Raw genomic sequence first — 26,030 nt, forward strand, 5'->3', positions numbered from 1 at the left:
TGAGACCGTGGAGGGTCTACTAATAGTTTGTGCATCTTTTTGGGCTGGATGGTCCAGAGCTTAGAAGTTACTTTTTGAGACTTGGAGCCATTGGCCACGTTGGCTGAGGGATTCTGGGAGATGTAGTCCAAAAAGTTACTTCCGAGCTCTCTGAGAGGAGCAGAAACGGGGCAGACACTTCATGCAACATGTTCCTTGCGTCATTCTGCGCTCAACCACCCCAAGAGTGTTCCTGCACGGCGGGTCTACCCAGCTGAAATAACAAGATTAACAAATAGCTTGTGGATCGAAGGCAACCTCCTCTGTGGATTTTCCGTCCCCGCAAAGATTTCCCCGCACATTATCTCATTTCTGCCAGACGTTTTGTTTACCCAACAGAAGGAACTTCCGTTTCTCCCCGTAAAGCCGGAGAAGGCCAGCACAGTAAGCCTCCATGGTGAGGCCCATCCGGTACTCCCGGAGCAACATCGCAAACTGCTGGATTTCCTGGGGTGTCAACTTGTTCCTCAGCTGGAGAAGAAAAAGACAAAACCGTTACCAGAAAGTGTAGGCTCAAGGATGTTCAAAGGGCACTTTCTGCCTTTCTTTGGCCTTTTCTCTTGTCAATTTCCTTTGCCTGCCTTGACTAACGGATAGCACATGGATCCTTTGATATCTCCAGTTTCCTGTTGCTGATAGGGCTATTAGCAAACCGATGGGCCCTTTAAAACCCTTAAAATATGTATACTGTACAACAGAAAGCCAGAATGATTGTGTGTAAACTTGCTATACAATTCTACTTATTGTTCTGGGAAGGGTGGTAAAATATATTGTGGAATATATCCTTTATATATATTTGTAGAACCTGTATATAGAACTTATATAAACCCTAAGTTTTTCAGGTTCTGCAAAGGGAAAAAACCTGTTCCATAACCGAGACAAGCTTCTTGATACTGCCATATAATACCAAAAACTGTGCAGATCCACCACTTAAAAGTCCCTGGCTTGAGGCAGTTTTCTCAGGGTCCATTTGTTGGACGACCTTACAAGACTGTTGTTAATCACTGTTCCTGTCAAGTCTGGAAATGATTTTAAACCTTTGCAAGCTATCCTAAGATTATATTGTTTGTGGCCAGAAACAAACAAGATTTAGAGACGTTTCTCTCTCTCTCTCTCTCTCTCTCTCTCAGACTACCATTCCAAGAATCCACTGTCCTATATGGCTCTTACCAAGCATAAAAGCCAGCAGTGGCATGTGTTGTTTTTTGGTGTCCAAAAAGGGGGGGGAGGTACTATAAGCTCTGAGTGTATGGTTGCTGGCTCTGTTGCCTCCGCTTCTAAGAGACTCTGAGCTAAAAATGGGAAACCCGGGGGCTTCTGGTCCTTGTGATGTCACAGAGGCTGGGCAGGAAAGCATTGCGGTGGAGCTGGTAGCAGAATTCTTTCTGGGCCAGCTGACCACCAGCATGGCGCAGGTCTCTCTCTCACACGCGCCACCCCCTCCATGCAGCGCCAGTGCCCCTCCCCTCTCTTGCCCCCCACCCGCCTCTCGGCACCAAGCCAGACTCCCCGTGATCATGTAGTCCTGCAGCTGCTCCAGGCCAGCGCCGCTGTGGTCACTCCCGCTGCCAGCGGTTGCAAGGCTGTGATGGGAACGGCGAAAGGAGGGAGAGGAGGTGTCACTGCAGCAGGCTTCGAAGGTTTCGTGGGAGCCGTCGCTGGAAGGAGAAGGAAGTTGGGGGTCAGTCGCCCTTTGGACTCCCACACAATTTCCCACCTGACCCCCCCCCCCAATTCAGCTCAGAGCCCGTAACTAGAGGAGATGACCCTTGGAAGCCGCTCTTTCTGTGCTGGACTTCTCCTTCTCATCCACCTGGATGGGAGGCTCATTGGTCCCTGGATCATCAGAAACAGGGTGGACCCTTGGGTCAATCTAGCAAAGATCTCAGAATCCTAGAATAGTGACGTGGGAAGGGACCTATAAGGCCATCAGGTCCAACCCTCTGCCCCGTGAATCTGGGAAATGCTAAAAAGGCCCTGCCCTTTGTGCTCATGGAAGAACTTTCTAGAGCATTTCGTTGAGGGACTTGGTTTTGGTCTAAGATGCTTTTGGGCTGGGAGAGTTCCAGGAATCTAACAGCGGCATTCAGGAGCCATCATCCCACAAAGTAACTTTATCTAAGCTCTGGTGCACCTTGGTAGAGACGGAGGTCTCTGAGAAGCTCGCCAGCATCGCCTGAGCGTAACAGCTCACTCCCCGCACGTGGGCAGAAGGCACAACGATAAATACATGGTTTTAAAGCACCCTAGACAAGCATATTCTGTGCCAGGAAGGATGTCTATCATCAGTTTACACGTAAATTTATCTGAGCATCTGACAAAATAAAAATATTTTATCGCCTTTCTAAGGCTTCTCAGACGTCTCCTTTTTAAAATGGCTCTTGATCAAAATGTGCTGTATCCAGGAAGATAATGTATGCTGCTACCCCCGTATCTGTGGGAGCAGTTATCGCAGCTCTACTTATCCATGGTCTAAAAATATTAAAAATAAAAGGGGGAAAACCCCCCAAAATATGGATTTTTCATGATGTATTTACCCAAAACAGCCACAAGAGGAAACCAGAGAACATATGCCATAGTTTTGTTGTTGACGAATACATAGCATGGTCTCTGGCTCCCTCCAGTGGCTAATTCTGGTAATATATACTAAAATACATATTTCTGTTTTTTTTTTTTTTACCATGCTATTTATTGTTGTTTAGTCATTTAGTCGTGTCCGACTCTTCGTGACCCCATGGACCAGAGCATGCCAGGCCCTCCTGTCTTCCACTGCCTCCCAGAGTTGGGTCAAATTCATGTTGGTAGCATGTCGTGTATAATGTTTGCTATTATCTGCAATTTTCAGCATCTGTGGCTTGGGGGTCTTGGAACCAATCTCCCAGGAATACAAGGGTTTTTACTGTATTCCAAAGCATGTGCATGATGTCAGATGTTGTCCTTAGGCAGCTGAGCGCTTCCTGGACTGAATTTAGAGGACAACATCACACTCACACCCACACACACACTAAGTATGGCTTGTCTTTTGCCATGTACATTTATATGTGTATCCATATATTGATATATACCTATCTATACATTTTGGAAACACTACCCTTTTACTCAGAGCAAAATTAAGAAAGCAGGAGCTGAAACGTCTTGCCATGATAATTCAATTTTTTTTCCAGTTTTGTCCGTCACTCTAGTATTGTGCATTTGTGTATCTGCCACTAGTGAAAGACTTATCTTCTCTTGATTTGTGCAAAGGCCCTTTAAAATCACCTACAAGGTTACATCTTAGCATCTTTTTTTAAAAACATGCCTGTTGTTAAACTCTTAGCCAGCCCCCATGCCTGGATGGAAAGCATCTCAGAAGGTGGAGAAGCCAAAAGATTTCTAGCCAGTTAATTCCACGAGGGTTTGTTGGGTGAGCAATTAAGTTTGCCTAGATTTGCATATGAACAAAAATTAAAAACCTCTTTTTATTTCTCGATTCTATATGAATGTTATGTTGGTCAGCTTTTCTTGGGCTGATGGCCTCCAGGTGGAATACATCACCCAGCATCCCCAGAGAACATATGTCCCCCTCCTTTTCTGCAGGGTCACTCTTTGGCTGGGTTCTTTTCCAAGTGATAGTCTGGCCGTAGACGTCTTTCCATCACCCAACACGGACAATTGCCCTTGGATTACCAGTTAGGAAAGCCGGACTCACAAGGAGCTACAGCAGCTAAAATCGGCATCATATCCGTATGTCCCATCTGTCCGACAGCTATCACCTGGGGGGGGGGGAGAAAGAAGAAGGAGGTCATACTGAGTCATGCCGGCAACCCATAACCCCATTCTGCAAAACTCCCTTTATACCCTGCTCACCTTTGTACAACATCCATCTGGACAGCAATAAATACAGTAGGAGTACAGTATCCACGGGGGATCGGTTTAAAGCCCACCCCCGCGGATGCTGACAAGAGCGGAAGCATCAAACACTATTTATTGCATGACCTCTGGCTTCTTCTAGTGAACCTGAAACTATTGTATTTATAAATAGATATTTCTGGTTTTTTTTTAATTTAGTATTTTCAGCCAGCGGATAAGTGACTCAGTGGATACTGATCTCGCAGATAGTTGGTGCTACTGTGTATTTTCTTCACTTTTTTTTTGGCCATGTGCTCCCTTTGGGCTTTTGTTTTCTGATTTTAGATCAGACCCAATACTAAGAAACATCCATAAAACATCTTATATATATTTTCTTTAAAATTTACTGATTTTGTAAGTTGATTATTCTGCCAAATTTGTGCCCACTGTTCTAAGTCGATATTATGACCAACACTTTGTGCCCGTTTTATCATGCAGTCTTTCACCACATCTTCCATTTTCATATTTAAGAGAAATTAATACATTCTTTTAATTATTTTATCATTTACCTCTAACAGTAGTTTATCAAATGCTGTTTGTTTGTCATAAAAAAACCCTTATTTTGTCTTTTGCATACCTGGAGTCTAATTATAATCTCGTCCATCAATCAAAAAAATAAAATAAACTCTTTCTCTCTAGTCTTTAACGTCCCTTCTTTCTTAAGCAAATCTCTGTATCTCACTAGTCTTGCTGAGTACTTTCAAGTAGGCTGTGTGAATGCTTCTAACAGTGACACCCAGCCCGGAATAGAAACGATACTGGAAGTGGCGCAGATGGATATACGAACAGAAGCATCTCAAAAAGGACTCAAAAAAATGGGAGCAGTTTTATAACTGGATCCGAAATATAGACTGGAAAGTATAGATAAAAGAAGGTAGAAAGGTAAGGAGAGAGTAGTAAAGATAGATAGTCTGGAAAAATTGTTATACTGTATTGTTTACTTATGTGATTTCCCTTTTTAACATAATTAAGTAAGTGGATGAAAGAATACTCTTTCGCTCTCTGGAATTTTACCCTTTCCCCCATCCTTCCTTATCCCTTCCTTATGTCCATGTACTAACACCCCAACCCTTACCCTTATTGAAAATGAATACAAACTTTAAAAAAAAAATCACATCAGACAAAACTGGCTGACCGGAAGAGATCACGTATCTATCATTCAGCATAAGGCCACCTCTCATCTACTCACTCCGGCTGTTCAGCCACGGGCGTTTCGGGGTGGACGTGTAGTGATAGCCGGCCCGGTCTACGCACTCGATGGTTTGATCGCCATAAATGATCTGGAAAACTTGGCAGATCAGCGCACACGATTCCTCGGCTGTGTCCTGCACCCCCAATTGTGGGGAAAAAAAGTGGTCAGAGAGGAACCTGACACCGACACGTGGGGCAAAACTCTGCAAATCTTAATCTTAAAACTGCAGAACTGCAGAAGTGGAAGGGACCCACAAAGTTCATCATCTCCAGCTCCCGGTCAAGCCTGATGCCTAAACCACTGAGCCACCAAACGGCAATCTCATGCAGTGTTTGGAAAAATGACTGCTTTGAACGATAGCTCCCAAAACCACCCTGTGCCCCCCCCCCGTCCAGTTAGCCATGCTGAAGGGCTCCTGGAGCTACCATCCAGAAAAGTAACTTCCCCAAATCCTGTGGCTATGGCATTCTTCTGCCATAGCAGGATGAGAAAAAATTGAAATCATTCTTGTTTTTTCCCCCCCATATCCACCACAAACGGATAAGAAAAAGATGGAATTTAGAGCCAAACAACATAGTTTGGCATCACAAAAGTTATCTGACTTTTAAAAGCACCTTCTAAGTTTCTAGACCTTATAGAGGCAAGGAAAGGGTAGGCATATAAGGCTGATGCTTAGTGAAAGCCCTGAAGCCAGCAGAGGCTTGTCTAATGATTAGCAGCATGTATCCCATGTCAAGAAGAAGCAGAACAAACTATCCATAGTATAGGCTTAATTTGATTCATTTGTACAAACCGAATCATTCAGTATCGCATGGTGAGGAGATTTCCCCTGCTAAAATACGAATCTGCAACCTACTGTACTCCAACAATACTGACACTTGGTCAGTTATGGCAGCGTTAAGTGCAGTTGTGTAAGTATTGGACGTAGGGAACCGGAAAGAGTCGGACGGTTTATGCAGGCATAAGGGAGAGTGGCCGTAGTATCACGACATTTCAGATATACAATATTGTACATAGCCATTTACTACATACCCCCCTATCTCTTTCGTTTTCTGGCAAATTTACATTAATGATCTGAAAGCAGGTGTTGGCCATTTTTCCTTTCTGCACTGCAATTCCTAGCTAGCATGGCCCCTGGGATTCCGGGATCCTGCACTCCAAAAAGTAAATTTTCGGATCTCTGTATGAAGCAATCGGTCCTTCATTCAATTTGTACACCCCATAAAGGGACCCAGGGCAGTTTAGGAAACACATAAAAGTGGGGTGTGTGTGTTCAGACAGTTAAAAAGAAATCACAACCATTAAAAAACAAAAACAAAGAAAAAACAAAAGGTTGCATATTAAAACGATTCAATTACAAAGAATTTGAAACCATTTGAAATCTGACAAGGTAAAAAGTTCTCGCATCCCCTGGGAAAGCCACCTGCCACCTCGAAAGTGGGTGGATTTGGCTTGCAGGCGATGCCATGTAGACCTCGCAGGGATAGTTTTTTCTCTCCTGTCTATGGGACTCACTTGCCAGTTTGTTTGTTTTTGGGGCGGGTTGGGGGGGTTGGCTGGCTCTGAACTGTGGCCTGCAGAGGGGAAGAAGGCAGAAAGGTGGAGGCCCATCCACTTACCCTGTTGGCCACCGCCAGGATGATGAGGTTGCAGTAGGCTTCCGGGCTGGGCGGCTTGGGGTCGAGGGGGTTGCTGTCCCCCGCGTGCCGCCGCTCCCAGCTGCCCCAGGTCCTGCTTCGCTCCCAACTCCCGCTGTAGGCCTGCCGGCGCTCCCAGCTGCCCCCGGCTTTGCCCGCCACTGGCCGGCGCTCCCAGCTCCCGCTGTAGGTCTGGCGGCGCTCCCAGCTCCCGAAGGGTCGGTTGGCGCTGCCCGCGGCCACGGCCCTCTGCCTCTTCTCCCAGCTGCCCGTCCCCTGCTTCCTCTCCAGGCTGCCTCCGCCACTGGGCCGCCCCTCGTGCCCGCTCCGGGCCATCTTCCAGTCCAGGCTGCAGATGGTATGGCGACGCTCCATGGTGCCCGCCAGCTGCCGGGGCTCCATCAGCCTCTTCTCCGCTGGCCCGCCACTGCTGGGGAACTTCTTCTCCTGCATGCTTGCTGGGTAGATGTCCAAGCTGCCTCCTCCTGCAGGGACCGGGTCAACTCCCAAGCCTAGAGAACAATAACATCACCGTCAGCCAGGCTGGAGTTGTCATTCGTGTGATGAAAGAGGCACCAGAAGCAGAGTCTTGAATTCCCGGTTACCTTCCTCTAACACTGCAGCAGAAGTGCGAGGATTCAAAGAGCAGAATAGCTTCCAGTGCCTCAGATTAATCCACTCCTTTTTTTTTCATCAATCATTTACATGAACAGGAGATAGAATAAAAAGCTCCATTACTTACAACAGAACAGCCTGAAAAACAGCAGACCCAAGCAGTCACGGCAAACGTGACTGCTTTGAGCCACAGGCCTCAACAGAGTCACTGACTACTTCCAAAAGACAAAGGAGAGGGGGAAAGACTCAGAGCAGAGAGGCGGGCTTCTCTTTGGATTCAGAGGCAGGGAAGGAACGATTGGTTAGTGCTGGATAGATTGACAGTCACTCTCGGCCCAGAAAGCTCCCTCCCAGCCTAACCTACTAAAGTCAGCGTGTGTTGTTTGGTTGTTAAGTCGTGTCCAACTCTTCGTGACCCCATGGACCAGAGCACGCCAGGCCCTCCTGTCTTCCACGGCCTCCTGGAGTTTCGTCAACTTCATGTTGGTCACTTCAATGACCCCGTCCAAACATCTCGTCCTCTGTCTTCTGCAGGCGGTGACAGCAGCCACAAAATTAAAAGATGCCTGCTTCTTGGGAGGAAAGCGATGACAGACCTCGACAGCATCTTAAAAAGCAGAGACATCACCTTGCCCACAAATGTCTGCATAGTCAAAGCTATAGTTTTCTCAGTAGTGATGCATGGAAGTGAGAGCTGGACCATAAAGAAGGCTGACTGCCGAAGAATTGATGCTTTTGAATTGTGGTGTTGGAGGAGACTCTTAAGAGTCCCCTAGACTTCAAAGAGAACAAACCTATCTGTTCTGAAGGAAATCAACCCTGAGTGCTCCCTGGAAGGACAGATCCTGAAGCTGAGGCTCCAAGACTTTGGCCATCTCATGAGAAAAGAGGACTTCCTGGAAAAGATCCTGATGTTGGGAAAGTGTGAAGGCAAGAGGAGAAGGATTTTGACAGAGGACGAGATGGATGGACTGGGTCATCTAAGCGACCAACATGAATTTGACCCAACTCTGGGAGGCAGTGGAAGACAGGAGGGCCTGGCACGCTCTGGTCCATGGGGTCACGAAGAGTCAGACACAACTAAACAACAACAACAAATGAGACAGCACAGCTCCCGTATCACCCCCACACCCCCGGCCCAAAGCAGGCAGAGACACAGACGTTGTCCCGATTTCAGAAACCAGTGCCAAATCCTCTCCAGGAGACGGGACAAAAGCGACGGAATTTGGAAAGCACGCACTTCTCGGGGCTGAACCCAGCATCCGCAAAGCCCAGATTCATGTCACTAGGTATGGTCATGTTCCCCCCACCCCACCCCACTTCTCTGCTCTGAAGCGTTAAACAAACAAGACACCCCTGGACCCTTTCTGGCCAGCTTCCTCGTGGGCTTGGCTTGCAATTTGCCCCAGATAAAAGGGGGAAAAAAGAAGAGAAACAGGATTCTGTTCTGGCAAACCAAGGAGGCAAAGCAGAGTGGAGAGCTTTTTGAAAAACATGCCAGTTGGATCTTTCTCCCTCTTTCCTAACAGATTATTTCCTTCCCTAGGAAGCGTGACTGGGCTGTTCCAGAGAGCACTGCTCTTAAACCATCCAACATTTTGTACATTTGTGAACACGGGAGAGCACAGGAACTCCTGATTTCTACCACCTCAGTTTTCCCCCAACCTGGCACCCTCCAGGTGTTTAAGGTTGGGACTCTCTTTATCTCCCAGCCAGGCAGGTTGGGGTGTGTGTGTGGGGGGGAGGGTGCACACATCCCTGTAAGTCTGGCAACCTAGAGCCAAACCAAAGTACTGTACTTATCTCAGGCACCAGGAGAGGGCGCTCTTGGCCTGGAAGAAGTTGGACCACCTTTCGTTTGAGGTGGTGATGAAGCTGCGGTCTTCTTCCAGCTTCACCTGTCCTACATCAGGACCACCTTTGCCCGGGTACCTTCTCTCCCAGGGCTCGGTCTTCAGGCTAGCCAAGGAACCACCGGACGAAGCTGCAACACCTTCTACCTTTAGTTATCTTCCCTTATTGCAGCACACACCTTTTAAATTTTGTTTTTTAAAAATACGTATAATCTTTCTGGCAAAATAATCTTTCATCGTTCAACCGAAAGAGTTTGCCAACTCATCTCCATCCCTTTCATTTCCTTCCAGACTGGAAACCTGAATGCCTACTGATCCGCATAATAATCACATCATTGCCAGATCGCTCAGGAGTTTAGGGCGTCTAGCTGCAGAGCCGGAGTTTGGTTGTTCGATTCCTATCTTAATATCTTAATAATATCTTAATAACGTACTCTAGGTAGCAAAGTTGTAGAAGATTTCCTCGCCCCACACGGAAATGTTCAGAACTGGCTCAGCTGGAAGGGAAAAGAAGCAGGTCTGGAAAAATCTTATGGGGTTGACAGTTATACTGCTTTATAACCCCAAATGCATGGCCTTGAAATAAAAATACTGTATAGGCAAAGTTTTGGTTCATTTTCTTTGGCACAAGGATGTCTTTTTGGGGGGGGGGCTTTCATTCCTTCATGCATCACTTTCGTGCAGCACAAAAAAGGGCATGTTTTTGGAGCGATTTTGTTTTATTCCTCCCCCCCGCCCCACCCCAATTTGTCAGCGAGGGAAAAGGGCCGGAGAGGAAAGAGGGGATCAAGCCAGGGGTTTGTTAGAATAGCCGTGTCGATTCCACGAACGGGGGAAGGCAACTATGGATGAACACCGAAGATCGGGGCTCCTTGCATTTATTCAAAGGGACGATTAGTACTGCCGATGCTTCCTTTTGGAATATTATGGAAGATGATGAAAGCAAAGGTCAGGTTCCTCTTCCATGCTGTTTTTCCTTCCTCTTAACCCCAAAGTCCCGTTGCTGAATAAAAATACTCAACACACAAAATGGCCGAAAGGAAACTACAAATAATACAAAAAGCCAAACCAAAAATCAACCACCACCACCCCAAGATGTGCTGCTTATGTACTGCCCCACAGTACATATAACACTCTCTGGGGGATTTGCAACATAATTTTGAGAACCACAACTTGCTGCGTACTCAGTTTACAGACCTCGTAAAGATGGAAGGCTGGGTCAGACTTGAGCCAGCAACCTCATTCCGGCCAGGCTGGGCGGCTGAGGGGCCCTAACGCCAAGGACGGTCCATAAGAAAAGAACAAAGAACAGGGCCTTCTCGGCGGTGGCCCCTCACCTTTGGAACAACTTGCCAGGAGAAATCTGCCTGGTTCCCTCTCTGAGTGTTTTCAGGAACAGACTTAAAACCTGGCTATTTGGGCAGAATTTCCCTCCTGCCGTATCTTAATTTCTTATACTTCACCATATTCGACCTATAATATATGTTTTGGGTTTTATTGCTTTTAAATTTATAAACTGCCCAGAGTAGACCTTTGGTCCAGATGGGCGGGATAGAAATCCAAGAAATAAATAAAATAAACCTGAACCCAGGATCGAACTCAGGTTGCGAGCAGAGTCTTCACGGCCATACTGCAGTTGAACCACCGCACCATGAAGCGAAACGGCACCAGGATTTTGGTGCACCAGGACTTTGAATGTGTAACTCCAGGTTATGCTGGATCAAGTGTGGTGCTGTGGGGTTCCTCCTGCCCAGAGCCCAGTCTGTGGAACTGAGCCCACCATCACCACCACCATCATCATCATCATGTGCTGTCAAGGCAGTTCTGACTCACAGAGACCGTTTTTCAGGGTATGCCAGGTAGAGAATACACAGAAGTGGTTTCCCCCGTCCCTTCTCCCAAGAGTGTCCTGGGACTTTGTGCAGCTGCGCAGTAGGGAATTAAACGGCCAGCCGGTGACTCAGAAGCCAGAGGTTTAAACCACTGGGCAATCCATACCTGTTTTGAGCACCAGGAGGTGCAGGGCATCATCCCGCAGGTACGAGCAAGCCGCAATTTCGTGTGTGGGGATCCTCAAGATGAGCTCCTCATTGTCTCTCCAGGTGAGGAGCAGGCAGCGGGCGGAGAGGCTCAGGATGCTGTCCTGCTCGGGGGTCGTCTTCGAAGGAAGCTCCTTGAGTTGCTGCAGAAAAGCCGAGCAGAAGGAAAACCTGCTGAGCAGGGCCCGAAGATGCTGGAGGAGTCCTGTGTGGTTCTTGGAGTGGTGGTGCCCATGGGGAAAAAAACTTACATTCCCAAGCTCTCTGGAGTGGGCTCAGAAGCCCCCTGTCCCATCTCGTCACCCTTGGAAAAGACGGGAGGATGGCATTCCCTACTCATGTGGCCGGGTCTCATTCATAGAGATTTCAAGGCCACCAGAGGAGACTGGAGTGTGGGTCCTTGTGATGCCACAGAAGGCGTGACCTCGGAAATGATTTGGACCCACCTGCTGGTGGAAGCAAGCATGATTTGGGTCAACAAATCTAGAATGCAAGGGAAGCCCAATAAAGCGAACAGGCAGATGTTCCAATTTCAATGCCCATCCCAGTTTTGGACTGTACAGTAGGGCTCCCATATCCACGGGGGACTGGCTCTGAGCCCACTACGGATACTGAAAACTGTGGATAATAATAATAATTTTTGACTGTACAGGCACTCCTCACTTAATAACCTACCGGTTCAATGACCGCTCAGATTGACAACCCTTTACGACCCTCGGAAATCTGTGCTTGTGTCTTCGTCACACCCCTTCTCAACGGCATGTGATTTATTACTCCTTAATACAATATGGTTGATCCTCACTTATTGACCAGTTTGCTTCACGACCTAGTTGTAAGAACAGAACTTGGCCATTAAGTGAGGAGTGCCTGTATAGCATGGTAAGGGGGGGTTTAGAAAAAATTATTTTCATATGCATTACCAGAATTGACTACTAGGGGGCACCAGAGACCATTCTACACTATATACAGTACTGTATTCTTCACGAACAAGTATTCATAGCATGGCCTCTGGCTCCCTCTAGTGATCGGTTATTGTAATACAAGTAAAAATAAATTAGGATTTTTTTTTCTTTTAATATTTTTAATTTTTTCAGACTCTGGGTAAGTGAGTCAGTGGATACTGACCCTGTGGATAAGGGGGTCCTACTGTATAAGGAAGCAGATGGTCAAATGCTCATTCTGGATAAAGAGGGGATAAGAGAGCCACTTTTGGCCCAGGGATCAAATTCCAGTTTTGGTCCCTGAAGCCGTGGGAAACACTACAGACACGGGGCAGGGACATAGCAATGTGAGCGGGAGCAGATGTGCTTCTTAATTAATTTGTATGTTTCCCTACCAGACACAGCACCATTTTAGATGTGTCTGCTCAGGGATATGCCCAGTGGTATATATATTTCCAGCATGAAAATAACACTGCTTTATTGCAATAAAGCATGTTTATTTTGAACTTGCCTGCCCCACAGTGTGGCTGTTGTTGGCCAACTGTTTGCAACCTCTGGCTCCCTTAATACTTCATTGGCCCTGCATCTAATATCCTGTTGGGCAACTTTCATTCCAGGTACAGTACATTACTGCTAATTTAAAAAACATCAACGTGTGATGAAACAGCGGTTACCCGGGCGGTGTCCAGTAGCTGCAAAAGCTCATCACGACTGGAAGGGTTCAAGGAAGTGTTGACCCAAGTCAGGTGACCTAAAAACTGGAGACCAAGAGAAAAATGAGGGGAAAAAAGCAACAGTCATGGAATGAGACTGGCACAGAATTGCCATAGCAAAAATCTGCACTAGAGGGATGTGTGTGTGTCTCATGGGTTTGGAAGATCTTCGATCAGAGTCAGTTGTGCTAGTGATTTATTTTATTGTTTTGCTTTATTTTATTCTACTTTCACAGCTCAAACGGTTCAAATACAAATAAAGCTATGGATCTTTCTTTCAACAGAATGTGGGTTGGACGAGGAGCGACGAGATTCGGCTTTTATGAGAAGGGATTCCTTCTTTTCTTACGAGCTTGAACAGACTTCAACAGCTTGTAGGGCACATCTTCCAAAGGGAAATCACCTCTTAAAAGCTGTAAAATGACACACAAGCCACACCAATAAAATATATCACCATTGATTCTACAACACATGAACGATTTACCTTTACAGCCCTTAAAACTGCAAAGACGGTGTAAAGCATAGCTAAGTGGTGGAGTTCTGGCATGGTCTGCCGAAGGCCACATGGCAAGGCCCAGCTGGGGAAAAAAATTGTTCCTGCAACTTAAGAGAGCAGCAGCCAGTGGGGTGATTGAAGGAGTGGTGTTCTGACCCCGTATATGACAACTTCCTATGTTGCGAAGCATTTACGATCAAGTCAAAGCACCTAAAATACAAGAGGCTGATAATGCAATGGTAGGCAAGTCTGCTTAGAAGGATCCCACCAAATTCTGTTTGTCCTAGGTCATAGTTACACAGACCATAAGAACCGAAGTTATATCGATTATTCTGCCATTATTTATTTATTTATTTATTTATTTATTTATTTATTTATTTATTTATTTATTTATTTATTTATTTATCTTATTTGTTTATCCATTCAACTTGTACGCCGCCCCCACTCCACAAGAGTCTCCGGGCGGCTTCCAACATCAATTAAAACAATTCAGTTGAAACGAACACACAAAAAAACAATAGTTAAAATGAAAACAATCTACAAAAACAATCTAGATCTCTGACTTGTTTATAAAACTTAAATCGTTTTATAAATTTCCATTCACATGGGTAAGATCAGTTCATTTGGCCAACCCATCCATTTTTTTTTTCAAACCTTGCCGGCTTGGGCTTTGAGAAATGATTCAATCCCTGAATCACTTCTATCCACATCAGTGTGGTGTGTGTAAACAGTGCTGCTGATTTACTTTGCTCCCAGTTGTGTTTTTGGTGCCCTGGGCTCAGCACGGCCACTCTGTTTGTTCTCTTTTTTTAACTCCCCCCCCCGAAAGCTAAGCGATATATCGGTGTTCTCTTTTCCCCAAGAGTTTAACGCGTCACTTCCTCGTTGTAACATTCATCCCCACTCAAGCTTTTCCTTGCCAACGCAGAGAAACATCCTGCCTAGTGTCTTTTTTAGAAACAAGGCACCCCAAAACCCCCAAAGAACTGCCAAGGGAAACTTTGAGTGATGAAACCTCTTCCAATATTGCCTTCTAAAATTTCTCACATGAATGCAGATGCTGTTCTAGCCATAAACAGGTGCGTCGGGCAAAAGATAAAGTAAAACAAAGCACTTTTAGAGCAGCGTGTGCTTCAAATGGGACGGAAAATGAGTCATGCCCCGCATAGCCTGCAAAATTTGTTCAAAGTTCAAGGAACGTATCAAAATGTGTGAACCCTGCCAGCGATTTATATACCATGGAACTGTACATAAATACATATCGGTATATGTGAAGTAGGAAAGTTAAATTGTTCAAATGGCCTGCCTGATGAGGGCCTGGCTCTCAGAGAGAAGCTTTGCAGTCTGAGAACAAGTTGGGGGGGGGGGATTCCTCTGTTTGATCGAAAACAAATGGCACTATTAAATAATCACATGCCTGGAATATAAATATGAAAGCACCTCTTCAAGCTCAGGTTCACATCTGAGTCAAACTTAATCCTTTAAGGCAACAATTCCATCTACATTTACTTGGGAGAAAAATCTCTTGAAATCAACAGGACGACTGATGGGAAAGCATCAGCCGCCCAGAGCGGTAGAATATACCAGATGGGCGGGATATAAATCAAATAAATAAATATAAATAAAGCAGCTCTCGGAACTGTACGATAATACAAGTGTTGGAATGAAAATAATTATTCCTTGTTATAGAGAAGCTGTATCTTTGGAAGGTTCTTGACTGAGCCACGTCCAAAACTGGTTTAAACATAACACCATGCTCTTCATTTCTACAGCTTATATGTCATTATTGATTGATTGATTGATTGATTGATTGATTGATTGATTGATTGATTGATTGATTGATTGATTGATTGATTGATTGATTGATTGATTGATTGATTGATTTGATTTGATTTGATTTGATTTATAGCCGGCCTATGTGGACCACCAGACCACTCTAGGCGGCTTCCAATATAAAATCAGACAATAAAACACAAACAACTATATAACAATACAACAACAACTACAATAAAATAAAGAATAGGAAAGAATAGAAAGAAAATCAAGAATTGGCTGGAGGGAAGGCCTGAATGAACAACCATGTTTTTAATTGGGTTTTAAAGATGGCCAGCGTAGGGGCCACGGAAATCTCCAGAGGGAGATTGTTCCAGAGGCGAGGAGCCACCACCGAGAAGGCCCGGTTTCGTGTCTTCTCCTTCCGGGCCTCTCTCGGCGTCAGGCTCCTCAGCCTCACCTCCTGACTCGTGCAGGTGATCCGGGTAGATCTAGGTGGGAGCAGGCGTTCCGCCAAATATCGAGGTCCTAAACCATTTAGGGCCTTGTAAGTAAGCATTAAAACTTTGAAGTTGATGTGGAAACAGATGGGCAGCCAGTGCAATGCAGCCAGCGTTGGAGAAATATGATGGTATTTTCTCACTCCGGTAAGGAGTCTGGCCGCTGCATTCTGCACCACCTGAAGTTTCCGCGTCAGCCTCAAAGGAAGCCCCACGTAGTGCATGTTACAGTGGTCTAATCTTGAGATTACGAGTGTGTGGACCAAGGTCGTGAGCGCCCCCGTGTCAAGATAGGGTTGCAGCCGGGCAATCCGCCAAAGGTGGAAAAAGGTGGTGCGGACTACCGACGCCACCTGCGTTTCCATGGTGAGTGTCGGGTCCAAATGTATGCCCAGGCTGCGGACCCCACTCTTCGCGGCCAGGGTGACCCTCCCAAACGTGAGAGAGTCACCCAAACCACTTACCACAGGAGCACCAACCCTCAGAACTTCCATCTTGTCCGGGTTCAGCCTCAGCCCGTTCTCCTGCATCCATTGCAGTACGGTCCCCAGGCAGCACTGAAGGGAAAGGACAGCATCACCTGCAGTTGGTGAAAAGGAGATGTAGAGCTGCGTGTCATCAGCATATTGATGACGCGATGCGCCACATCCCCTGATGACCCCACCCAGCGGCCTCATGTAGATGTTAAACAGCATTGGGGAGATAATCAACCCCTGTGGAACCCCACAGTTGAGACTCCACGCGGCCGAGACACTCTCCCCAAGCTGCACTCTCTGGGGGCGGTCCCCCAAGAAGGAACGGAGCCAGGCGAGCGCCGAGCCACCAATTCCCAACTTGGAGAGCCTCCCCAGGAGGATACCGTGGTCAGTGGTATCAAAAGCCGCTGAGATGTCGAGGAGGACCAGCAGCGACACTTTGCTCCTGTCGGCCTCCCTCAACAGGTCATCGTGCAGGGCGACCAGTGCTGTTTCCGTGCCATGGTGCAGCCTGAAGCCTGACTGGAACGGATCCAGGGCATTGGTTTCATCCAAACAGACCTGAAGCTGGTCGGCCACCACCCTCTCCACCACTTTGCTCATGAAAGAAACATTGGCGACGGGCCTATAATTGCCAATTTCATCCGCTGCCAAACTAGGTTTCTTTCTTATAGCCTAGTGAGTGTGGGTGCTGTATATCAAGCTGAAACAATAAACAAACAAATCACTGAGGTCAAATCTAGACCTTGTGATGTTCACTGAAGTTGTGCACTGAGTATGCAAATTCCCCCCCCCCATGCATATAATTTCAACTGCATTCGGGGAACCCCTAATTAAAGAGATCAGAGCAGACTTTTAGAGAAGATATAACACTTTCTTCCCCGAATGTTGTGATGAAAGGAGAGAATCTTCTCCTCCTCAATCCGTGATGAGCATTGCTGACTCCCAAACAAGCTAAACAGAAGCCACTTTCTCTGGTCAGGAAAGCTAGAAAAAGGTTACACAGCTGTGTGGTTGCAAGAGATAATAATAGAGATGCACAGAATTAAAAGAGCTTTATCAAGACATGCACCGTACAAGAGATGAGCTATGATGAGGCCGTTCTGTGTCCTCTGGTTCAGCATATATCAGTATATTTCAGCCCACCGACTCTTATTTATGGGGTTATCATGTTCCTGTTTGTTGATCACGTTTTCTTTTCTGTATTCAGGTCCACAAAGACTCTTTTTTCCATACCGACCTTATGTTTGTCTGTATTTGAGCCTTGTAACCCAACGGCCCAAATCCTGTGGCTTAGCGTAGTAAATTGCACGAGTGTGGGCTCACAGACTCAATGGGGATTTGGAGAGTCAACTCCTCCATAAGTTCCATTGATGCCAATGGGACTACTCCAACAGCAACTTCCAATGCTAAAGGAAGTCAAAACTTGAGTAAACCCTATAGAGTGGAATCCTACCGAGGACCTGACTCAAGAAATCCTGACTGATCCAATGGGCCTGCTCTAGGACAATTTACTACGCTAAGCAACAGGATTTGGGCTGATACATTTTTCGTTGCTTAGCTTAGCACAAAGCAATAAGCAACCGCAGACTTGTCTATTTAACAACAAGCATGTTGCCCATTGTCTTTTGTTTTGAGCACATGACCATCTTGTCTGATCATGGACATATTTTCTGGGCTGGAGGCATTTTATTGATTAAAAGAGAACCAGCCTATGTCTTTCTTGAATGGACTATTTTTTTAAAATGCATCAGAATAAATCCTTTGCAATTGTCAGAACCATCAGCATTTCTGCTTTCAGATCATATCCCGGTGGTCCTGCTTGAGGTTTTATGCGAGTTATATTAGGAGGGCATCCCTCCATATGGCTGTGCTGGCTGGGGTTGATGGGAGTTGTTGTTCCACACATGCAGGTAATCCCTTCTGGCTTGCAGAAGGGCTCCCAGGTGGCCACAGTGTGGGTTTTCTAGCCAAAACAAAGGTCAGTTGGATGTCTACCTTGGTCCTTAGCCACGATGTGAATACCAGCAAATAAGTGCATGCAGAAGCCGGCTCAAGACTCCTTTGCTCCTCTCACCTTCACTTCCTTTTCCACATAGTCATGGAGGAGGATCTGGGGGTCAATGAGGTAATCCGGAGGGTACAGAAGGACTGAGTGGAGAGGGCGCCGGTACACGCTGCTAATCCTGAGAGCCTGCTTTCGGGCTGCCTTTGGGAAAACCAGCCTCTTAATGGGAGAGACGAATCCCTGGGAACACAAAGGAAGGAGACCAGCAAATTGACAGAGAGCCTCAGGGTTATAGATGTTGCAGAGTTTTGAAATCTCGGTTAAATTCCATGATCTACCCAGCAGAAGTGGAGGGATTCACAGAGCAGGAAAACTTCAAGTTCTCCAGAACTGACCGCCCCTTATTTATTAACTTGGAATGTACAGTCTCAGTAATTCACTCTGAGACATTAGTAGGAGAAAGAATGAAAGTTTGCACTACTTACAGTGGAAGGGATCAAGCAGCAAACTGGCAAACGTGACTGCTTTCAGCAACAGACCTCAACAGACTGCTGACTACCAAAAGGCGACAGAGGGGAGAAATAACACAGCAGAGACGCAGGGCTTTCTTTGAATCAGAGACAGGAGGGACCGATTGGTTAGTGTTACATACAGCACTGATGTTACCTGTCTGTCATGGGTTTGGAGGGAAAGTTCCATCCTATGGGGAGTGGAAGGCGGGACATCAGGAGGAGGGGCTGTACTGTATAAATATGTGATGCCTGTGTGGTGAGAGAGAGACACTGAGAGACACTGGGTTGTGACGAAGCAGCAGCTGGGAAGAAGAAGCTGTTGTGGGATGTATGTCAGACAGGGTACTACTGTGTGTCAGAGTACCAACCTGATAGGTTCAGGTGTCTGTTGGTTAGCCAGAACTGATAGGTTCAGGGTCTGTGCTTCAAGTTAAGGGTTCTGGGTGAACCAAACTGTGTGTGTGTATGAGTGAAACTAAGCCACGTTACTTTATGTTATTCACCTGATTGTTTTATTTTACCCTGTGTGTATTTAAATAAACCTTATTCTTTTTATTGTTTAAAAATCCATCCCTGGTCTGTGTGACTTCTTACAGGGAATGGTTGGTGGCAGCTTAGTGTAAACGTGTGGCAGATCCCAGTAGGTCTGGGTTTGTCACATTGATTGGTGTCCAGCGTGTGGGATACGACTGGTCCAGTTGTCCAGTGGTCCAGCAAAGCCTTGGCAAGTGTGCCCAGAGCAAGGGGGGTCTAGTCAGGGACAGTCTGAGGCGCGTAGGTAATCTTCTAGGTGTACCTCACGGGGAGGTGCACTAGTGGAAGAACGTGCCAACTGGGGAGACTTAGATTAAGGTGCTCTGAGGCAGCCTAGTTTTGGCGGGAAAAAGCTGAGGCAAAACTGCGTAGTAACAGTGAGCTAGCTTGCCAGCTGAGAGGCCCAGCAGAGGGGGGTAGGCTCTGACTCGATACTGTTGCAAGTTAGTGCTGAAGAACAGCAGCAATCTCTAGGGAGAGCTGGTTCTGAGGCAAGAAGGAAAAAAGTGGTCGTTTTATTTTGAGGCTTGACTTTTTAAAGCAGCCTGTTCTGAGGGGGGATTATGCCCTTAACTCGAAGCCAGATAGCAGACATGAGTGAAGTGAAAGACCCCCAGATTGACCAAGGTTCTGAGGATGAATTTGGCTCAGTGCAGGGTGACAGCACAGGAGAGCAGAACCCAGAGCTCAGAAAATTACTCATAGCCCAACAGCATGAATTGAGGATGAGGCAATTGGAAAAAGAAGAAAGATTAGAGAGAGAGAGAATGGAAATGGAGAGGGAAGAAAGAATGGAGAGAGAGAAAATTGCTCTGGAAAAAGAAAGAATGGCGTTTGAATTAAGAAAACTGGAAATGATGAACCAGAACAATAATAACAATAGGGATTCTGAGGGAGGCCAACTGTCTAAAGCTGACCTGAAGAAATTCCCTGTGTACCACGAGGGAGATTGTCCTGAGGTGTTCTTTTCCCTAGTGGAAAGAGCGTTTGTGGACTTCTCAGTGAGGGAAACTGAGAAGATGACCATCATGCGATCTTTAATCAGTGGTAGCCTGGCTGAGGTTTATGCCGAGATGCCTGAGGAACTGATGAAAGATTTTGCAGAGTTTAAGAAACTGGTGTTTGCCAGACATGGGATAAATGCAGAGCAGCTGAGACAAAGATTCAGGTCCCTCACCAAGAAACCAGAACAGACTTTTACCCAAGTGGGGGCCCAATTGGTGAGGCTGCTTGGGAAATGGCTATCGCAGGAGGGGACAGAGACCTATGAGCAGCTTAAAGACTTGATAGCACTGGAACAGTTCTATTCAGTCCTGCATGGGGAATTGAAATTCCAGGTGAGGGAGAGGAAACCGAAATCTGTGGCAGCAGCCGCAGAGATCGCAGATTTTATTTCCCAAATAAGAAAGCCCTTGGGTGAGGGGAAATCTGTAGGTAAACCCAAAGAAACCTACAGCAAGTACTCTCAGGGACCAGGGAAAAGCCAGCAAGGGGGAGGGGCCCATGGTGAAGGGAAGCCCTCAGACATGAAACTAAGACCTCAGATTTTGGAGGGAAAACCAAAACAAGATGAGAGAGAATCAAAATACACCAGAAAATGTTATTTCTGTCAGGGAAAGGGTCATCTAATCTCAGAGTGTGAGAAATTGAAGCAGCTAAAAGGAATGGTGCCTCAGAATTCTAGTGGGACCAAGCCAAAAGCTGTGTTCTGTGTCCAGAAAGAGCAAGGCTCAGTGTCACTGAGGGAGCCTGTTGCCATGGCTACTCAGTCTGGAACAGCTACCTCTGCTGATCAGGCTGAGGAAAATGGTCCTCTTGTGGAGGTAAAGCGCTGCTTGCTGATAAAAACAGATTCTCAGTTGTTTGAGACAGCTGGGGTGGACGTAGGAATACTTGACCGTCAGTATAGGGGGCTGCGGGACACTTGTTCCCAGGTAACCCTGTGCCATCCAGATATTATTCCTCGGGAGTTTATAATCCCAAATGAGAGCATGAAGGTGGCAGGGATTGAGGGGCAGGTAATCTCTCTGCCAGTAGCAGAGGTACCTGTCAACTTTCAAGGCTGGAGGGGAGATTGGCGGCTAGCGATTTCATCGACTCTGCCAGCAGCCGTGCTCGTGGGAAATGACCTGGCTGAACATGTGAAACGGGTGCTAGTGATTACACGCTCACAAGCCACCACAGGGACAGTTCAGGGGGGTAATGATGAGCCAGAGACGGAAGCAGAGGGGAGTTCAGAAGCTGTGGTGGAAACCTTAACCACAGACAGCAGATTTGGACAGGAGCAAAAGGCAGACGCCACTCTCCAAAAGTGTTTTGAACAGGTGACTGACGCCCAGCTAACACCTGAAACCCCAGTGAGAGTTCTGGAAAAAAAGGGGATTTTATATAGAGAGACCCTGAGGAATATCTCAAAAGGGGGAGATGGGATCAGAAGTCAGCTGGTGGTACCTGAAAAGTATCGCCCCATGATCTTACAAAGGGGTCACTCTGACATGTTTGCTGCACACTTAGGGGTGAAAGGGCCCCTTGATTTGATCAAACAAAATTGGGAGCAGATCACCCAGGATGACCCACAAGACGTTGTGACGTACATAGACACCTTGATGAATGACCTAAGGAGAAATCTAGAGCTGGCAGCAGAAAACCTGCAAGCTCAGAAGGTCAGACAGAAAACATGGTATGACCACAAAGCTAGAGAGAGGCACTTTGACCCAGGGGAGGAAGTGCTTTGGCTTAGGCCCTGCAGAGAGAATAAACTGCAGCTCAAATGGGCAGGACCATATAGGGTCATTTCCAAGATGTCAGACCTGAACTACCTAATAGAGCAGGAGGAGAACCAAGCAAGGAGGGTGGTTCATGTGAATGCCCTAAAACCCTACTACAGAGGGGAACAGAGGGTTTTATTCGCGATAAAAGCAGCTGAGAGTGAGGAAGCTGAATTACCCTTCTGGGAGGGTAGAGGGGAAGTAAAATACAACCCAGAGGAGGTAAAGATCAGTCCTGCACTCACCCAAGACCAGCAGCAAGAACTGAAAATGCTGCTTAGTAAATATCAGCAGGTGTTTTCCAACAAGCCGGGGATAGTGAAGGGAGTGATGCATCGGATCCACACAGGGGATGCACCCCCGCAGGCAGTATCCCCATACCGAGTAACGGGACCCTATAGGGACAAGGTGCGGAAGGAGCTGGACGAGATGCTGAGGGAGAACATAATCGTCCCCTCTTCTAGTCCTTGGTCCTCTCCGATTGTCCTTGTGGACAAGCCTGATGGGAGCATTAGGTTTTGTGTTGATTACAGGAAATTAAACCGTGTAACCACTCCTGATGCCTACCCAATGCCCAGGCTAGACAACCTGATTGAAACCATAGGGGGTTGTCGGTTCATCTCATCATTGGACCTGGTAAAGGGATATTGGCAATTAAGAATTGATCCCAGGGATCAAGAAAAGACTGCCTTTTGCAGCCCTTTTGGTCTCTATGAGTTTCGAGTCCTGAGCTTTGGTCTCAGAAATGCACCAGCCACATTCCAAAGGCTGATGGACCAGACCTTGGCAGGGCTCAGTGACTTTACAGTGGCCTACATTGACGACATAGGGATCTTCAGTAATACCTGGGAAGATCACCTGATACACCTGGAGTTAGTGCTGCAGAGGTTAAGTGCAGCAGGGCTAACAGTAAAGGCCAGCAAGTGTCAGCTGGGTAGCCCAGAAATAAAATACTTGGGTCACATGGTAGGGGGAGGAGTGATAAAACCCCTGGAGGCCAAAATAAAAGCTGTTCGCGATTGGCCTAGACCCAACACCAAGAAAAAAGTCAAATCATTTCTTGGGTTGGTGGGCTACTACAGAAAGTTCATCCCGAGGTTTAGCGAGATTGCGGCTCCGCTGACCGATCTGACGAGGAAGACGGCTGATGACCGCATCCCGTGGACCAGCGACTGTGAGGCGGCGTTCCAGAGGTTGAAGGAGGCGTTAATCAACTATCCTGTCCTGCGTGCTCCAGACTTCGACCGGGAGTTCATCATCTACACCGATGCGTCTAACAGCGGGGTAGGAGCAGTTCTGTGCCAGGAGGATGAGAATGGTGACCAGCATCCAGTGTCCTACCTGAGTAGGAAACTTCAAAAAGGTGAGAGACATTTGGCAACCGTGGAGAAGGAGTGTTTGGCCATAGTCTACGCGATCCAGAAGGCCAAGCCTTACATCTGGGGAAGACATTTTATTCTGTGTACTGACCATTCACCACTGCAATGGTTAAAGACAATGAAAACCCACAATAGCAAACTTATGAGGTGGGCTTTAAACCTACAGGACTATGACTTTGAAGTGAAGGTGGTCAGAGGGTCAGTGAACTGTGTTGCTGACGCCTTATCAAGAAGACCTGAAGAATGAAGACGGCGAAAGAAACATGGACTATGTGTATATAATGATGACAAAAAGTTAAATGTACCTGGTTTTGAATTTGGTTTGTATGAATAAAGGTAAATTGATGTAATGTATATGGTAAATGTTTAAATGCCTATTTGCTATAGTTTAACTTAGAATGTAAGTATAAGTAAGTATAATATGGTATGTATAACTGTTGTTGTGTGTTTTATTCAGGTTGTTTTTTTGGTGAAAAGCACGTTAGCTTTCCCCCTACAAAACAACTTATAAAGAGGGGAGGTGTTACATACAGCACTGATGTTACCTGTCTGTCATGGGTTTGGAGGGAAAGTTCCATCCTATGGGGAGTGGAAGGCGGGACATCAGGAGGAGGGGCTGTACTGTATAAATATGTGATGCCTGTGTGGTGAGAGAGAGACACTGAGAGACACTGGGTTGTGACGAAGCAGCAGCTGGGAAGAAGAAGCTGTTGTGGGATGTATGTCAGACAGGGTACTACTGTGTGTCAGAGTACCAACCTGATAGGTTCAGGTGTCTGTTGGTTAGCCAGAACTGATAGGTTCAGGGTCTGTGCTTCAAGTTAAGGGTTCTGGGTGAACCAAACTGTGTGTGTGTATGAGTGAAACTAAGCCACGTTACTTTATGTTATTCACCTGATTGTTTTATTTTACCCTGTGTGTATTTAAATAAACCTTATTCTTTTTATTGTTTAAAAATCCATCCCTGGTCTGTGTGACTTCTTACAGGGAATGGTTGGTGGCAGCTTAGTGTAAACGTGTGGCAGATCCCAGTAGGTCTGGGTTTGTCACAGTTAGTACTGGGCAGATTGACCGTCACTGCAGCCAGAAAGGTCCCTCCCAGCCTAACCCTTTGCCAGTCAGCATGCCAGGTTCTAAAAACTCCAACAATCGATGGCTAGCATGTTGGGAATAAATGTTCTCGAGGCAAAAAATGGCTCTGTGCAGACTGGAAGGCACACAGACAGGTGGCCACGCTTTCTGCAAAGAAGCCAAATTAGGTGCCATGTCAGGGAAATGAACTTTCCCAAAACAACCACCCCAGGGCCTCAGTCAAACCCCACTCGTTTGCCTTCGTTATTCTGCATTATGTGCTTTCCTTTCTTTCTCTTGCAGCCCACAGGAGGGAAGGGCGCAGAAGCCAAAACCCTCCTTCTAGCTCTTTCTCTAGCCCAGCCCTCTGGAGGTGTCACACTACCGTGCCTAGCATCTGCAATCAATGTGGCCCTTGGCAGAGTTTGCTAGGGATGATGGGAATTATTGTCCAACGAAACTGGGAGGAGCCTCTCAGGGGAGAAGAGTCGCTTTCTTCTTGTCCTCTGGTGGATATAATTCCAAAGGCCGGGGAAAGAGAGATCAGAAGACCTCCGGTGATTGAAGGAGGTGTCATTTGGTCACCCAGGACAATAAACTGTTACGAGATATTTAACAGTGAATTGTTATGCTTCACTGTACTTGTAGTGTTATTTATTGTTGTATAGTAAGGCCCTTAGCCATGGGATCAGTGTCCACTGATTCAGCTATTCATGGACTAAAAATATGATAAACATTAAAAGCAAAGCAAAAATAAAAAATAAAAAATAAAAAAAACAGGAAAAAAACTAATTTCACATGTAGTACCAGAAATGGCCACTAGAGACTATGCTATAAATACTGTACCTGTTAGTGAAGAATACATCGTGTAGTCTCTGGCACCCTTTAGTGGCTAGTTCTGGTAATGCGTGTGAAAATGTTTTCCCTGTCCCCCCCCCCCCTTTTAGCATGTGATATACATGGCATTCACTATTATCCACAGTTTTCAGTATCCACAGGGGCTTGAAACCAATCCCCAGTGGATATGGGGGGTTCTACTCTATTTTGAGTGCCACAAGTGAGGAGATATGCTTCTGGATCTTCTTCCTCATCCAGCAAAACAGTGAGTAAGATGTCCTGTGCTACAAACACCTATGACAGAAAAACCAGCAAAGAGTTTTGAGGGACACGAAACACAAGGCTTTTTTTAAAGGGCAGTTTTTCTTTTTTAGAAGTATTCTAATAGAATTTTTCCATGTTTCGTGCTTTTTCTCTCCTCAGTCCTAAGTGACAAAAAGAAGCATTGTTTCGTTTCGCTTTCTGCACCTGGTTTGGCTCAGTGGGTTGGAGTATCTCACTAGGAAGCAAAGGGTTAGGAGCTGGATCCTCCATTGGGTCTTCTGGGCACAGGGAGAACCCAGAGGACCTGTAGCATCCTGTGGCAGGTAAGGGTGACCTGTCCTGTCACCTGCACAGCCTTGGCCAAGCTGCGCAGGGACCCCCAAGAGGAGTGGTCCCCAACTGTGGCCCTCCAGATGTTCTTGGACTTCAACACCCAGAAATCTTTGCCAGCAGAGGTGGTGGTGAAGGCTTCTGGGAGTTGTAGTCCAAAAACAC

General features: G+C 46.5%; 3 protein-coding genes across 3 annotated transcripts in view; 2 read left to right on the forward strand and 1 right to left on the reverse strand.

Annotated features, from left to right (window-relative positions):
• The window catches only part of LOC144588813 (uncharacterized), a 398,202-nt gene extending 373,878 nt beyond the window's left edge, over positions 1–24,324 (forward strand). The window contains exon 2 of the mRNA XM_078392250.1: positions 18,813–24,324. Within this exon, the coding sequence (XP_078248376.1) occupies positions 19,780–23,610 (3,831 nt within the window). The 5' untranslated portion in view covers positions 18,813–19,779 and the 3' untranslated portion in view covers positions 23,611–24,324. The remainder of the gene's footprint in view (positions 1–18,812) is intronic.
• The window catches only part of LOC144588812 (uncharacterized), an 856,730-nt gene that overhangs the window by 622,040 nt on the left and 208,660 nt on the right, over positions 1–26,030 (forward strand). The gene's annotated exons all lie outside the window — the stretch shown is intronic.
• CCM2L (CCM2 like scaffold protein) overlaps positions 1–26,030 on the reverse strand; it is a 29,701-nt gene that overhangs the window by 2,767 nt on the left and 904 nt on the right. Inside the window, exons 2-9 of the mRNA XM_078392263.1 lie at positions 18,240–18,410; positions 12,879–12,962; positions 11,223–11,406; positions 6,739–7,268; positions 5,117–5,252; positions 3,728–3,791; positions 1,541–1,697; positions 372–510 (exon numbers count right to left, since the gene is read on the reverse strand). Coding sequence (XP_078248389.1) covers positions 372–510; positions 1,541–1,697; positions 3,728–3,791; positions 5,117–5,252; positions 6,739–7,268; positions 11,223–11,406; positions 12,879–12,962; positions 18,240–18,410 — 1,465 coding nt within the window. The remainder of the gene's footprint in view (positions 1–371; positions 511–1,540; positions 1,698–3,727; positions 3,792–5,116; positions 5,253–6,738; positions 7,269–11,222; positions 11,407–12,878; positions 12,963–18,239; positions 18,411–26,030) is intronic.

Source organism: Pogona vitticeps, chromosome 4, assembly GCF_051106095.1.
Source record: "Pogona vitticeps strain Pit_001003342236 chromosome 4, PviZW2.1, whole genome shotgun sequence".
In the NCBI taxonomy this organism is placed as follows: Eukaryota; Metazoa; Chordata; class Lepidosauria; order Squamata; family Agamidae; genus Pogona; species Pogona vitticeps.